At 36.0% G+C, this 16,171-nt stretch overlaps 2 protein-coding genes across 4 annotated transcripts; one reads left to right on the top strand and one right to left on the bottom strand.

Annotated features, from left to right (window-relative positions):
- Positions 1–565: 565 nt before the first annotated feature.
- Positions 566–3,327, bottom strand: SPPL1 (SIGNAL PEPTIDE PEPTIDASE-LIKE 1). Of its 2 annotated transcripts, XM_089604352.1 has the most exons (5): positions 3,209–3,319; positions 3,108–3,153; positions 1,544–2,493; positions 942–1,142; positions 566–836 (listed from the first exon to the last, which is right to left on the bottom strand). In XM_089604352.1, the coding sequence occupies exons 3-5, from the start codon at positions 2,339–2,341 to the stop codon at positions 720–722; spliced, it is 1,116 nt and encodes a 371-aa protein (XP_089460478.1). In that variant the 5' UTR covers positions 2,342–2,493; positions 3,108–3,153; positions 3,209–3,319; the 3' UTR covers positions 566–719. The 2 variants fall into 2 exon arrangements, with proteins under 2 accessions (XP_089460478.1, XP_089460477.1); XM_089604351.1 differs by lacking the exon at positions 3,108–3,153 and having other exon boundaries at positions 3,209–3,327.
- Positions 3,328–7,748: 4,421 nt separating this feature from the next.
- Positions 7,749–12,188, top strand: LOC149380142 (Pectinacetylesterase family protein). Of its 2 annotated transcripts, none has more exons than XM_089602595.1 (13): positions 7,749–8,145; positions 8,244–8,326; positions 9,071–9,200; positions 10,058–10,137; positions 10,350–10,436; positions 10,525–10,649; positions 10,737–10,797; positions 10,879–10,935; positions 11,019–11,096; positions 11,188–11,293; positions 11,396–11,544; positions 11,668–11,781; positions 11,876–12,188. In XM_089602595.1, exons 1-13 carry the CDS (start codon positions 8,004–8,006, stop codon positions 11,900–11,902), a joined length of 1,239 nt encoding a protein of 412 aa, XP_089458721.1. In that variant the 5' UTR covers positions 7,749–8,003; the 3' UTR covers positions 11,903–12,188. The 2 variants fall into 2 exon arrangements, with proteins under 2 accessions (XP_089458721.1, XP_089458722.1); XM_089602596.1 differs by having other exon boundaries at positions 11,668–11,786.
- Positions 12,189–16,171: the final 3,983 nt, after the last annotated feature.

The following is a 16,171-nucleotide window of genomic DNA, read 5'->3' as shown; positions in this document are numbered from 1 at the left end:
TTACGATGTCGTTTTTGTGGCGGCGTGTCGTTTGTTATGATGTCGTTTTTATGGCGGCGTGTCGTTTTTTAATGGTGTCGTTTTTTAGCCGCGTGTCTTTTTACGATGTCGTTTTTGTGGCGGCGTGTCGTCTGTTTTTTATGATGTCGTTTATTTGGTCGAGTGTCGTTTTTTTATAATGTCTTTTTTAGTGATGTCGTTTTTGTAGTCGCGTGTCGTTTGTTTTAACTATGTCTTTTTTTCCACGTGGCACTTGTTTTAATGATGTCGTTTAGTTATTTTAGTCCCCGTTTTTTATATAATCTTTTTTTTTCCGCTCAGATAACTATAGGAATATAAATTATGGCTTAAATTAAAATTAGATTGAAAATGAAATGTCACCATCTTTCTTAATCCATGACCTCGTTCTCGTATTGCTATTTTAAGAAGAAGATAAACCCAGCCTCGATTTACAAGGGGGTATATTAAATATATAAAATACTAATATATATATATATATATATAATATTCTCCGCTTCTTTAATCAGCGAACCGAGTATATAATAAAGTATTGCCAGGGGGAATATGTGTTAAAATAACTTATACGCATGAAAAGGATCAAATACAACAAATTCAAAATAAACACATTTTTAAGGCTTTTTTTCTTTCTTTTTTTTCATTTTTTCCCTCTTCTATGGCACTACACATTTTGTTGATCCTCCCAGACAGAAAGGTCAAAGTCAAACTTCTACTTGGCGAACCTTGTCGGAGACGCATTGCATCGGACCGTCCCACAACTCGGCTAGCTCTTTCCTTATCCAAGATATGAAAATAACCGGTCCCAGTGTAGAAGGCACCTAAAAATATATATTCCATCCACAGCAAAAGTTTTAGTCAATGTCAAAAAAGAAAAAAAAAATTGAAAGCACATCAGCCTAGAAAAAAAAAAAAAAAGGTTTTACCAAATAGAGCAGAGCAGGTTGAGGTGAGTGAGTCAAAACCCCGGCTGCCAAAGCCGTGACAAGCCCGACGGCATACCCGGGAAGAGCGTACCAAATGTATTTGTGTCCCTTTGAGGAATAAAGGTCCGAGAGTGTCACTGTGTCCCGGCTTTTTCGGTAGTCAAACCAGAGGACCAACGCCAATAGCATGGAAGGAATTGCCTGCGAGGGATGTCACAAATTTGTTAGTAAAATTAGCTGAACCTGATGATTCCATTGATACAATAATACCAAAAGTACAAGATATTTGGGTATATGGGAGACCCTAATTTTCCCAGAAGGAAAATTTCCTAGTCCAATCTAATTCAATTTTTTTTTTTTTTAAACGATATCCTTTTTATAGAAAATGGAAAAAAAGCCAGAGTTACACCAAAAGGATAACCAACTCAATTTTTTTAAGATGTTACTAATTATTCTAAAAGCACCTATTTGTGTGTTACTGTAGAATCACTTCTTAACTAACAACTAATTATTACAACTACCTAAGAGATCTTATCAGAAAGATATGGCAGATTGATATCATTCGGAGCAGTGACTTCGTTAAACCATACGAGATATCTCACCATGTCACCAAGACCGAGCATCATGAAGTCGGTGGAGTTCCCGCCGGGAATCATACTGCCAAACAAGTTCCTCGGAAACACGATCTTCACCGGAAGCTCGAGCTTCTTCGTTATGATCTGCAGACCGGGAAGGCTGAGGCTCTCGGCGACGGTGTGGACCGGGTTCGACGCCTGTTGTGTCGCGACCGAAACCATGACGTTCGCACCGAAAAACCTCTCGGAGAAGAACACCCAGAAGATGTCGTACACGAAGAGGCACAGTAAGAGCATCGCGCAGACTCTGACGTTCGGGAGCCGGACGTGGCTCACGAACGCGACGCATATCGAGATCCCCAGCAGATTGTTCAAGACCCAGTGCCCCGAGACGAGCCAAGACCCGACCAATCCGAGGCAGAGGGTCAAGAGCAGCGCTTGGAGTCGGGTGAAGGATTTGGAGCAGCACCGGGACATGTACGGGTCGGCCAATCCGAGGTGAGACCTCAGCTGGGCCACGTGGGGTGAGAGGCAGAAGAAGAGCGACGAGACCGAGGCCACGGTCGTGAAGGCTGTGAGGATCTGCGAGACCGACGAGAAGAGATAGAACATCAGAAGAAGGCTCACGGAGCTCATCACGGGAATCATGAGCGCCTGAGACCGGTCAAGGGTGATCGAGGCTTCCGACATGTGGCAGTTTCGCTCCATTTCCTTGCCATAGTTCAGAGCGCGGAAAGCAGACCCGAAAGTCACGGCCACGGCGGTGATGATTAGGGAGATCGGAGCCGGTTCGAGCAAGTAGACGAGCTTCCATAGAGGCTCCATTGGGCTCTGATAAAGCCAAACTCTTTTTTGTTTTTGTTTTTTCTCTTAATTTCTCGGAGTTGGCTTTTGCAAACGTGTTGTTGCTATAACATTGAGCCACAAAGTTGCAGAGCTTTCTCCGGTGAAAAAGGCTGACTAGAGAAAACCGCAACCTGAAAAACGATCACGTCAAAGGAGCTCGGTAGATTTTCTTGAAATGCCAAAGCAGCAGAAGAGACAAGAAAATATACAGATTTTATTATATATGGCTTCATGCTCACACCAGACTAGTGAAAAAAAAAAAGAAGAAGATGGGATTTGGTTGAGAACAGCCAATAAATGGATTATCTTCTGTCTTCCACAATATAAGAAACATGGTTCTTGGAATTGGACATGCACATAATCGATTCTTGCCTATAAATTTGAATGTTTGTGAGGCCTGAAACAGCCATCTGAAGAACCGAAGAAACATTTCGAGAAGAAAAGCAATCATAGAAAAAAAAAAAAATCAAGATCTATACTAAATTTATCGCAGAGAAAATTGTGATCATTAGAGCGAGAATGTCAAGTCAATTTTACGAGGCTTAGTTCCTCTTTAAAGTGTCGAGCTTTAACGTTTCCTTTAATTTTTCTCTTCTCAATGTCTCAGCACCCAAATAGAAACTAATAGCTCAAAAAAAATTCTCAAATTTTCATTTTCTCTACTTCTAATTACTCAAATGACAAAACACAGAATCAAAAATCTAATTGCTACAAACAATTCAACAGAAACAATATGCAATTTCACCTGAAATCAACCAGTTATGCGTGTTGCTTGAATAAGATCTGTGAGACTGTAATAAGCATCAGATATTAGGGCTTTAGAGAAGCAATTTAGAAAAGACTAACCTTGGACTTTGACGAACTAGATAATATCCTTCTTCGCTTCTCTCTGATAAATCATCTCCTTTCTACGCAATACGGAGTTCTTTTTTTCTTTTCTCTCTCTCTCTCTCTTTGAGACAATACGGAGTTTGTGCGTATTCCGAAACAAGACCGTTTACGAATGGGATGATAAAGAAAAACGACAAATATCTTAAAATGACAAATGTTTGGAAACGACAGATTTGGATATTTTTACTTGGATGTTATTGGAAACGAGAGATTTGGACATTTTAACCCCATTTTAATAGTATTAGGCTTCTATGTTTGAAAAACTATTGTATGTGTGAGACAGAAAAACTTAAAAAGAGCATATAAACTTATCGTGTTATATAAAATAAAATAAAAAGGCAATAATTAGAGGTCGTAAAAAAAATTGAACACCTAAGAAGTTAAATAAGAAAAAATTGTAAATCACACTATTGCAATTTAATATGTACGCTTTGATCAATTAAACATCTAAATTAGTTTTGTAAAAATATTCATACACTACACAAATAAAAAAGAGCACTGATACATAACATCGTCCGTTGACTATTAATCATCTAATATAGGTCACCTGTCTCATTCCTCTCTCATAGCAGTTCGTTAGCGATCGTTGATAAAAACTCATTTTTTTAATAAAGAAAACTTTATAGGTCCAAACAATTTTGTGTAGGGTCTTTACGAATTATGATGCATTGTTAAAAAAACAAACAATAATGAAAATGAGATCACAAATAAAACTAAACAATTAGTTACAATATAAAAAAATTATTGGAAAAGTTCGATGTATTTCGGTATTTTAATCATCAAGAGCTTCAACACTCGATATGCACTTATAATTATTGATAGTAAATAATTCATTTATCATATATCATAAATTTATGAGATGAGAATATATATATATATATATATATATATATATATATATATATATATATATGTGTGTGTTTATTGTATGTTTAAATTGAATATTAATATATCAAATCAAATGACTGCTTATATATAAAGAAATTACTATTTTATTAGTGAGAAAATAACTCGGTTTGAATGACTATGAATACATAGTGGGCAATATTAGAGCCCAAAAAAAAACTTGGAATCAAATTCAGTAAGCCCATAAGTAAGCTTATGAGATGTTTTTAGGGACATTTCCTTAACTAGGACTAAATTAAGGGACATTTCCATTTTCCTATTTTTTTCAAAAATTTACCAAACTAGGACTAATAAAAAAAAATTCGTTTTTTCGATGGGATGAGCGGGAAAATAGAAAGAAAGAGAAAAAATAAGAGATTTTATTGGGGAAAATTGTAGGTTGGTAATTAGTATAATGGTATAATAGGTAGATTTTTGTGTATCTCTCATTTGACTTTTGTTTGACCGGTCCTAGTTTGGTAAATTTTTGAAAAAAATAGGAAAATGAAAATTTGCCTTAATTTAGTCCTACTTTTGGCAATTTTCCATGTTTTTATCCTCGTGCAAAAAAATGTAGCAAGATGGTTAGTTCTATCATCAACTTTCGTATGTCATTCATAATTAAACCCACAAGTAACATAAGGTTACTGCCATTAACCGCCTTCACCGCAAGATGACGATCACTTTCCATTGATTCGAGCAAAGGGGTACGAGTTTTGGTGAAGATAATACCTTCCAGGAAAAAAGACTTGTAGCGTATTTTTACTGCACCTCAAAACATTGCGAATACCTTAATTTTTCTGTTTCTCACCGTTATATGCTTCATTTTATCCACGTCAACGAGATATCCATCATTTATTCTCATGCTTTTTATGTTAGAAACTCATTTAAATTTGTAGTCGTCTAGAGCTAAAAATCCAAGACCATGCTGTCTCTTTGAATTTTGTCAACAATGTCCCTTAAGCCTTGTTTAATAAGAGGAAAGCTGAAAGATGGATTAACGTGGAGGGATTATTCTATATATGAAAATAAATCTATTGTGTTGTTTGGTGCAGAATAGAGAAAATAAATTGAGAGGATTAGGAGAGATTTGATTTTCCGTGAGATCGACCCACCAAAAATTATCTCTTCCAATTTAGCGAGATTGAGAATGATGGAAACAAAAAGTTAAAGTAAATTACAAATATAACATTTAATATTATAATTATTATACAAATCTATTGGTAATTTAGTAATTTTAGTTTACAAAACACCACTCAATCCCCTCTATTTTAATTTAGGGTAATTTAGCAAAATAGCCAACTTACACGTTGAGAATTTATAAATAGCCAAGATTTTGTAAATATTAGGTAAATAGCCATCAGATTTTAATTACACGGCCATGTTTACTAAATTGCCCCAATTTCATCACCGCCCAATCAGACTTTCTAATATTTAAATAAAAAATCAAGTAAATCGGGAATTGAATGCGCAAATCGAGGGCATTAAAAATCAAATTGATAACCGCAACCCAAAAAACGGAAGTTCATCTTTCTTCCCCGACGAGAAAATCCGTTCATCTTCCCAGCCATTGTCGTTCAAAAAGCTTAACTGCAACATAACAACGACAGTAAATATACGTAAATAAAATGGTAATTTAACGTAAACATGTGCGAAAATGGCAGAATTATTATGATTACAGTTTGTAAATCATTTTGATTACATTCTGTATTTACACCACCTGACAATGAATAATGATTTTTCAGCCATTGTCGTTCAAAAAGTTTAACTGCAACATAACAGCGATAGTAAATATACGTAAATAAAATAGTAATTTAACGTAAACCTGTGCGAAAACGGCAGAAATATTAAAAAAAAAAATAAAGAACCCCATCTGATTCAATCAAAGAAAACCCAACCACCGTGTGAATCGGTGCAATTTCCAGAAGTTTGAATGAAAAAAAATGAGCGCTTGAAATAAAATAAGAATAAACAACTATTAAGGAAATATAACTAATAAGGAAACAATATATATTTCAGTTGCTAAAAATAAGGATCCGAAATTAACCACCAAATTTTGTTCACACTGAATTTCGGGATATTTGAAAATATTCAAAATTCAAATATTTTCGGATTTAAATGCTAAAAGGACATGCTATGGAATTAAAAAAAATCTGATTTGTCAACGTCATCCGAGTGGCTATTTACTTAATATTTACAAAACCTTGGCTATTTAGCAATTACTAATGTTTAAGTTGACTATTTTGCTAATTTTTTGTTTAATTTATGTCAGACAAACAAATGACGTATTATAATCTTTTATCATATCATACTAAACAATTTTTTTAAAATTTATAATCCACTATTTTTCTTTTCTTTTCTTCTCTCGTACTTAATCTATCCACTCATTTTTTCATGCTACCAAACAAAGCGTTAATGTTGTGAAAATCGCTAAATAACAAAATAGGAAAATGACATGAATAATACTTGTAAAGTGCAACATTTCAAAAAACAGTTTTACTTTACATCATTAAAAATAAACACATTATATTGCAATTAGTTAATAAAAGAATAATCACATGCAATTTTTAGCAAATAAAAAACAAAATCAACTAAATCTATTCTTTGTGCACACCCAAATGGTACTAACGGCAAAAGGAAGCAAATCACATCCTATTTTGTTTAACAACAATCTTTGAATATAAAATATGATAAAGATATACTCTTATTGTCATTCTCATTTGTATTCATCATTGATTTGAAGGCATATCAATGCCGAAAGTATTAATAAGGATAATACCATTATACGAGTGAGCGACATGAAGATAGTTAAGAGTGTTCATAGAAATTGATTTAAAATCGATTCGACCTAAAGAGCTAATGCTTTTCGAAGAATAGCGCGTGAACAACCTGAGGATCCTATCAATGTATTAGCCGAATTCATCGAATAAATACATTATTCTGTTCCAATCTTAGTCACATATATTCGGTTTTTTCAAACAAAGAAATAGCATGCTGCTTCTATATATAGAGAATTATATTTCATCATAATTGGATAGATTACGCCCTACGTGATGAATTAAAATTAAGGGCAAAATTATAAAATTGGGGTTATTTTTTTACTATTTAGATTACACCAAAAGAATTAATACGTAATTACTACGTAAAAATTTTATAGTAAGATATTATGATAAAGTTGTATTATATCAACAAATATTATCAAAAGGATAATTACCATTTTCTCAAATATTTAACGTATCCATTATATTTCAACATTATCTATATTTGGGCAGAGCAAATATTTTTTGGTGGTGCATATTCAGAGTTCAGACATTCAATTTCGGTAATCAGACAAGAAAAAAAAATGTGAATATCACAATTATAACGCAATAAATACCCTAGATATGCATCTACTTATGCACAACAGTACGTAAAAAACGTGATATAGAAATAATGGAAAATTATAGATATATAGATTATAGTCGCCGATCTGTTATTATCACATAATACAATACATAACACAATCAGTTGAAATGTGGGTCCCACGAACCCCACACACACAAACCACCCAAAATACCCAAACTCCTTTGCCTCTCCTATCGCTATTCTCTTCTTCTTTCCTTCCACAGTCCGATATTTCTTCTACACGCAAAAAATCTTCCCTCTCTCTTTCTCTTTCTCTCCCTCTCTCTCCAAAACCGAAAAAGTTCTATTTTCGGTTTCTGAAGCGCGATCAATCCTCGTCAATTAGATACAACTTCCATATTAACGTTGATTTCGCATTCGCAACATATGTAAAAACCAGAGATTCTTCTTCATTATTTCTCTTTCATCTTTCAACATTGTAATAACCTCCATTTTTGTTTCCTTCTACCGGAAAACGAGAATGGCGAGAATGAATGCGAACGAAGTCGTTTTGGCTTCTCTTGCAGTGCTCGCGTGCTTTGCATTGCCTGTTTCTTCTGCGATGGAACACAGGCTTCTGGTGAGCATGACTCTCGTTCGTAACGCCTCGGCTCTCGGAGCTTGTAAGCTTTCTTTATTTCTCTTCCGATGTATATATTCAATTTAATTTAATTTTTCTGAAGTTTTCATGACATTATAAAATACCTAAAAATAATTGTAGTGTGTTTGGACGGAAGTTTGCCTGCGTATCACCTGCACAGAGGATTCGGCGCCGGAGCCAGAAACTGGCTTCTTCAGTTCGAGGTAAATTTCACACACGGCAACACAGTAGTTGTTTTTTGTAATCGAATAGAAGAATGACACGTGTCTATAAGTGCGCGTGGAACGATTCGAGTGGGGCAACATATTTCAGACCCAAACCCATGGACTAGTGTTCGAACAATATTGGGCCTTGGGCTTATCCTAGATTTGATTGCGTCTCCCAATACGACATCGTTCTCTCTCTCTCTCTCTCTCTCTCTCTCTCTCACCTCGTGTCTCGTGCACAGTCATGTATGTGTCCATAGACTCCATACATATATTACTATTAAACGTGGAAAAGTTTATCGACCGTGCGTAATAATTACTAGTTATGAAGGCATGGTTAATTACAAGATAAATAAATAAATGACACTGGTAATTAATAATACAGAAGTAATGTGTCACACGGACCACGGTTTATTAGAAGTTTGGAACATCTTGTTCTTAGAACTGTGCGGTTGGTTATCACGTAATAATGAAACATGTTAGAAATAAAGACTGATTCATGGAAGATGGTCCCCAAAGTACAACGACATAATCTTGATCTTTAAATGTATTGAAGGAACTTCCCATCAATTTTTTATTCATTTTTATATATATTGAAGGAACTGACAATCTAGGCATAATGTTTCCAATTTTTTATTTAATTTCATCTCTTGGTGTCCATTATGGGTCCAAATTTATAATACTGTCAACTACATAGTGATGAAGAAAATACACTACTTTTTATTTTTATTTTGATAATAGGGAGGTGGGTGGTGCAATGATATTAAATCATGCATAGAGAGAGCTAAAACTCGGAGAGGGTCAACGCGTTACATGACCAAATTGGAGGTCTTCTCTGGAATCCTAAGCAACAATGCCTCTCTTAATCCCGGTAATTTCTTTTCTTTGTTCTTTCGTTCATTATTGTTTTTTGACATTAAGGTCCACTCATTCACCTATAAATAACACCACCTTTGGTTAGTTCGGTTAAAGGTCACGTGCTTATATGGCCAAATGAATCATGTTCATTATTGCGGTTCGTTCATTCATTCCTACTAGCTGTATCAGTGTGAAAGAGATTCATTAACCACAATTTAGATTATAGGGACAAAAGAGGCATATAAATTCAAAAGAGTCGAGGCGCTTTGTGCGTAGTGTTTTACAACTGGACAAAAAGAGGTTCAACAAACAAACCTGAATCGCTCAACTCAGTCTTCAGAGTCGGTAAAGAAGTGTTTCCGTTTCTTTCCTTTGCTTGAATGATGGTCATGTTGGCTTGGACTAAAGTCAAACCCCATCAGTGTCTAGTTTTTGGACTCTCTGATCAGGGTCATTGAGATTGACATGATCTATAGGACAATTATACACATTTTTTTTTGTCTCATTTCACCGACCACGTGGTTTCGTAGATGACAGCTATATATTATATGGATATATCATTTTCACTATTCCAATACGTGAAGCCTTTGAATCTTGTCAGTTTCAACTTTCACTGCAAAAAGAGAAGTAATAGTTGTATTCAGGCTTGGTTGTATTACAGTTGTCGAGCTTTTGGAGAGGTCCCAATCTACATCCTTGGAGTAAAAAGACAAAAAAAAAAAGAAGAAATGATTAAAGATGTTTTGATTTACTTGAATAAATATGTAATTAGTGGTATAAATTAGTTATATAATGTAAGCATGATATTCAGTTAAATACTTGGCTTTTGGATTAACAAAATCAGTGCAACGGTATTCATTCGTGAACCAGATTTTTACAACTGGAACCGCGTGAAGATTAGATATTGTGACGGAGCTTCTTTCGCAGGAGAAGGATCGTACAACAATGGGGTACTTTCTAATTACCATATAATTCTTCAAAGACACTAGTTTGTTTGAAAATGGTTTTTCTTCATGCATTGGAATGTGTTGCTATTGGTAACATACGAAACTCCATAGGAATGTTGTAGCGTGTCAAATTAATTAACCGGCGATAGATAGCCAATGATTATATGTTTTACTATGATCCATTTATCTCTTGCTCTCTCTATAATGAAACACAGACATCATTGCTCTATTTCAGAGGGCAGAGGATTTGGGAAGCTATTATTCTTGATCTCCTACCTAAAGGTTTAGGACAGGCAAACAAGGTACATATATACATATTTTAGCAATATTTTAAGAAATATATAAATAATGTATGTTTTAGCCTTAATATTTTGACCTCTCTGTGTTCAGGCCTTGCTCTCAGGCTGCTCCGCCGGGGGTTTGGCTGTTTTTCTGCACTGTGACAATTTCGCCAAACATTTACCACCAAATTCCACCGTCAAATGCTTGAGCGACGCCGGGTTCTTTCTTGACGAGTAAGTTACATTTTTTTTAAAATTCTGTTTCATTTCTGATATTGCAATTTTTCACTCTTTATTTCTTCTTCTTTTTTCATGCTACAGAAGAGACATAGGTTTGAACCACACTATGAGGTCTTTCTTCAAAAGCTTAGTTTCTCTCCAGGTAACTCTTTTTTGTACTTGACAATATTCTAGTCACATTTTCTTGTGTTGACTCTCTCAGAAACGGTTTGCTCATGTTCAGGGAGTTGATAAAAATCTAGACAAGAACTGCACAAAATCTTTCAGCTTTCCGGACTTGGTACAATTTTACTATTAGTATTTCTGTTTTGAGAACTTCATAGCTCTAATTATTAACAATCAATTGTATTATTCTTGGCACAGTGCTTTTTCCCACAGTACGCACTCAGATTCATTGAGACGCCGTTTTTCATTCTCAACTCGGCTTATGACGTTTACCAAGTACTCATGAAATTCTAAGTCTTTCATTTCATTCACATATTCATTTTAATGAATTTAAATCACTTAAAAAAAAAACCTCGAATCTCGACAGTTTCATCATGGGTTGGTACCGCCTTTGGCTGATCCGCGCGGCCATTGGAAAAGTTGCAAGCTTGATCCTGCTGCGTGCAACGCTAATCAGACATCAATTTTGCAAGGTCTAGAAAAGGAAAGAAAAAAATACTAAATTATCATAAATTGATACGCCTTTTTTTTTTTTAATCCTTATGATAGTTTGTTTCGTATTTTTTATTTTGCAGGTTTCAGGCGTGACATGATTGTCACACTCTTTCAGTTCTTTAAACACTCGAGAAGAGGAGGGATGTTCATAAACTCGTGTTTTGCTCATTGCCAGAGCGAGTCTCAAGATACATGGCTCGCGATCGACTCTCCAAGAGTACACAACAAGGTACCAATTTTTTTTTTCTCTAAATTTTTTTTTTGCTGGAATATTTTCTCTCAATTTAGGCTTCATAAACTCGTGTTTTTCTCTCAACTCTTGTTTTATTTATTTTGTTTATTTTTACTTCAGACTATTGCAGAAGCAGTGGGAGATTGGTATTTTGGTAGAAAAGTTGCCAAAGATATTGACTGTGCTTATCCTTGTGACACTACTTGCCATAACCTAATACCTCAACCACCAACGGTAATGTATGTTTATGTATATGACTTCTGTGAATTTGAATTACTTTGTTTCGTTAATCTCAATCATTTGCTGACCCAAAGCGTTATAATCTCAGGTTTTGATGACATTCAAAGGCTATTAGAGCAACACAGACAATATAATAAACCATTCTTTTTTTTTTCCTTGTGAAGCTTCTTTTTTCTATTAAAAAAAAAGAAAAAAAAAAGCATATAGAAGATTGTTTCACCTGCCTGTGAAATGTGAATGAAGAGAAGGCCAAGGAAGCAACGAAATTTGATGTTTTTGGAAAAGGGAAAATACACATTCTATTTGTAGCTTATTGCATAGTTACAATTTACAACTTACATGTATCACATTAATTTTTTTCCGAATAAATAGCAGCCAATAAAATCAGAGTTCTTATTGCTTATTCATTTGTAACCTCTTATTCATAATCAGTGTATTTAGCCTATAATTTGGTACTAATATCAATAACCAAGAACTAAATAATTAAGTGCACTGGTTGCGACTTGCGTCTAAACGTGTTATTGGAACAAATGAGAAACCGAATTCTCTTCGATGCCAATAAAATCTGGAATCGAAACTATGTTCCGGTTTTATTCCAAACTGGTACATTTTGGTTGTAGTGGAGGAATATTCATAATGTCGGCACTATTATGATTTTTATTTGTTTTCATAATTTTTTCCTATAGAAAAGTATAATTTTTTTTTTCTATAGTACTGAAAATGGAAGTTTCGTTCAAATTTAGCCCGAATTATGGCCACAAACGTAATATTTTATTCTGATTTGTACATGAATTTCGATAAGAACGAATAAATTACTTGCTCTGTATGCAAACCTGGCTTACCAGTAGCGGGACGGGACGGAATCCCCGCTACCGGTATGAACAGTAACGGGACGGGAGTTCCCGTTAAGGCTGACGGACGGGACTCCCGTCCCGTTACTTTGGCTAACGGGATCCGGTGATCCCGTTAGTCCCGCTATTTTTTTTTTTTTTTTTTTAATCTCGGCCGTTGGATCTTTGATCCAACGGCCCAAAAAAAAGAGCCGTTTTTTTTTTACCGTTTAAAATAGAGCCGTTTAAAGACTTTTGGCCGAATTTTTTATTTTTTATTTTTACCCAATTATTTCTAAAATCTATAAATACCCCTCTCCCATTTCATTCATTTTCTTCACACATTTCCTTCAGACTCTTTCAAACTCTCTCAAATTCTCTCAATCTCAATCTCAAATTCTCTCACACTCTCTCGATTTTAATCTCAAATTCTCTCTAACGCTTTCATTTTTTCATGACCTCATCATCCCGCAACCAAGGAGGTCGAAGGGGAAGAGCTTCCCGAGGTCAACAAATGCACCGTTTTGAAGAAAATTGGTTGCACTTATCTCAAAACGCCCCCGACCCAAACACCCAATACTCCTTCGATCCAAATTATGTTGCTCCTACTTTCAACCATTCGGAATTCACCGAAATTCCAAACACCCAAGTGCCATACTACCCTCAAATGGATCCCGAGCAAGCCTATCAAGCTCAAATTCCGCCATCCGAAGTGGCTTTTCAAGAATTTCAAGTATTCGAGCAACATTATCGTGAATCCCAAAATCCAAATGAAGAAGAAGATGACGATGAAATCCAAAATCCAAATGAAGAAGAGGAGGATGAGGAGGAAGAAGAACAAGACCTACCACCACCACCACCTCAACCTCGAACTCAAGTTCCACGACCTCGACAACGTGAACAACAAGAGGAGACCCGACAACGACGACAACGACGAGAACAACAAGAACAACAACAACAACGTGAAGCACCTCAACAACAACAACAACCACCTCAACAACAACAACCACCACGACGTCGTGCTAGGTCCGTTGTGTGGACCTTCTTTGAAGAGGTGATTGCGAATGGCGAAAAAGCCGGAAAATGTCACAGTTGTGGCAAAATATTCAGCGCTCACAACACAAGAGTCGGGACGTCACTATTGTGGAGTCATCACAGGCACTGCCAGGGGACACCATCTGGAGCCTCGTCAAGCCAGGTAAGTCACATCGATCCCGTAAGTTTTAGACGTGATTTAGTAGAATATTTTGTTTCCACCGATCAATCTTTTAGTCATATCGAATCTCAAGGCTTCGTTAGATTCATTAGTTCTATAATTCCAAATGTTCAAATTATGTCTAGGAAAGCCTTGAGATCCGATATCCTAAAATGGTTTTTAGGAGAAAATGAACAAATGAAAGACACAATATCATCTGGTAGATATAGCGTTGCCTTAACCTCGGATATATGGACTGATCAATCTAAGATTGATTTCATGAGCGTTGTAGTGCACAATATAGACGACGATTGGAACCTAAACAAACGTATCATTGCCTTTAGGAGGATAGAAGGTTCTCACACTGGTGAAAACATATTAGACATCATAGTTAGTGTTATAGGTGAGTGGAGTTTGAGCAATAGGATTATATCTGTAACCTTAGATAATGCCACAAGCAACAACGTCATGATTAGGGAGTTAAAGGAGAAACTTAACGTTGACGATACCCTTTTGCATCAACGTTGTGCTACCCATATCATAAACCTCATAGTTCAAGCCGGAACCGCTAGTTATGACCCTTCGATCAACAAGATTAGGAATTACATTAGTTGGATAAATAGTTCAACCTCTAGAGTAGATGAGCTTAAGAGACGCCTTAGACTAAACGGTCTCCAAGAACGCACCTTTCACCTAGATAACAAAATTAGGTGGAATTCTACCTTTCTCATGTTGACCAACTTCTTATCCGAGCATTACGTCAATGTTATTGTTTCTTACATTAACAGCGAACATGGCGAAAACGCTATATCTGAATATGATATTAGGATGGCTGAATAATTTGTTTCTTTTCTCGACATTTTTTACAAAGAAACTTGTTATCTCTCTGCTGTTTACACTCCTACTTCTTTTCTCGGTCTTCATACTATGACCGCAATTGCTGTGCATCTTGATAAATATAAAAACGTAACAATTTTTTCAAGATTCTATTCAAGCAATGACAGCCAAGTTTTTAAAATATTGGGGGACTGGAAAGGTTCCATTATTATACGGTTTTGGAGCCATTCTAGACGTCCGATGTAAAATTGGTGGTTTAAAAAAATTTCTGAAGTACATTAGAAACCATTTTGTGGACCAAGATTACATTGCACTTGATCTCTCGAGGATCGTGGAAGCTTTTTTTGATCTTTTCAAGGTATACGAGGCGAAACTCCTACCGCAATACCGAGCACAAACATCTTAATCACAGACGCAGTATCCGAGAAGACACCAATACACGAATGTCTTCGTCAACGCGCCCGCGTACAGCCCATCACCTCAACAACAAGAAGCTGGGACAAGTCAGACGAGGTCGAGCGCAACCGACGCACGGTCCCATCCGGAGATCCAAGAGTACGATCGGAACGATTGGGTCAGGACGGATGACGAGGCCATCGACCTCTTGGTTTGGTGGAGACAGAATGCGAGGAGGTTCCCGGTCTTGTCATCTATGGCACAAGACATCCTCACCATCCCTGTTTCAACCGTGTCATCTGAGGCGGCTTTTAGTAGCGCGGGCCGCATCATCGACGATAGAAGATGTAGCTTGAAACCGGAGATGGTCGAAGCATTGACGTGCGGTAAGGATTGGATTCAACATAGAAATCGAGCAGAAGAAACATTCATGTGCTTCGATATTCTTGACGATTTTGAAGTTGATTTCGCAAATGTAAACATAAATGGTTAGACTAACTTGTATAACTAAGGGATATCCCGGCCCTTGTCCGGGATAAATTTTCAAATAATTAACGAGGAAAGGGGTGCTCTTTTTCCTCGCCGTCGCACCTTTTTAGGGGTCGGTGAGGTTTTTTAGGAGGCCCATTTTTAATTTCACATTTTTTTTATTATTTTTTCTACCCATTTACTTCAAAATCTTTTCAATTAAGTCCTTGTATATAATTATTGAACTTTATTTAAATCTTCATTTCTACCCACTTAATTTAAATTCCTTTCAATTACATCCCTCTATTTAATTATTTAAATTCATTTAAAACCGAATTTTTTTATTTTTTTTTAATTTTTTTTTTATGCCTAACGGGGTCCCGAATTCCCGTTAGGCAAAGTCCCGTCCCGTCCCATTACTTAACGGGACGGGACTCCCGTTTGGCCAATTAACGGGAGTCCGGGCACAAGCGGGAGTGGGACGTGCGGGAGTTACCGGTAAGCCAGGTTTATCTGTATGTTTGTCCGTGTTTACACACTTTACATATAACTTGCTCATAAAAGCAAGAACTATTAAAAAAAAAAAGGGCTCTCAAGTGTCCTACAATGTAATTATACATTATTTTTCACTTTTTCAAATAAAAAATAATTATTTTGT

The sequence above is a fragment of the Urtica dioica genome, chromosome 12 (assembly GCF_054948205.1).
Source record: "Urtica dioica subsp. dioica isolate 48M chromosome 12, U.dioica_male_clone48M_v1_H2, whole genome shotgun sequence".
NCBI classification, from domain to species: Eukaryota; Viridiplantae; Streptophyta; class Magnoliopsida; order Rosales; family Urticaceae; genus Urtica; species Urtica dioica.
The sequence above is the reverse complement of the archived record's forward strand: the minus strand, read 5'-3'. Positions and strand labels throughout refer to the sequence as shown.

What these genes read in the sequence shown, in the direction of transcription:
- SPPL1 (XM_089604351.1), bottom strand. Translation starts at nt 2,341, where the DNA reads ATGGAGCCTCTATGGAAGCTCGTCTACTTGCTCGAACCGGCTCCGATC. An exon ending in TGCTCGGTCTTGGTGACATG is followed by an intron (nt 1,143 to 1,543) that starts GTGAGATATCTC and finishes CATCCCTCGCAG; the next exon opens with GCAATTCCTTCCATGCTATT. An exon ending in AACCTGCTCTGCTCTATTTG is followed by an intron (nt 837 to 941) that starts GTAAAACCTTTT and finishes ATATATTTTTAG; the next exon opens with GTGCCTTCTACACTGGGACC.
- LOC149380142 (XM_089602595.1), top strand. Translation starts at nt 8,004, where the DNA reads ATGGCGAGAATGAATGCGAACGAAGTCGTTTTGGCTTCTCTTGCAGTG. An exon ending in AAAGCTTAGTTTCTCTCCAG is followed by an intron (nt 10,798 to 10,878) that starts GTAACTCTTTTT and finishes GCTCATGTTCAG; the next exon opens with GGAGTTGATAAAAATCTAGA. An exon ending in CTCCAAGAGTACACAACAAG is followed by an intron (nt 11,545 to 11,667) that starts GTACCAATTTTT and finishes TTTTTACTTCAG; the next exon opens with ACTATTGCAGAAGCAGTGGG.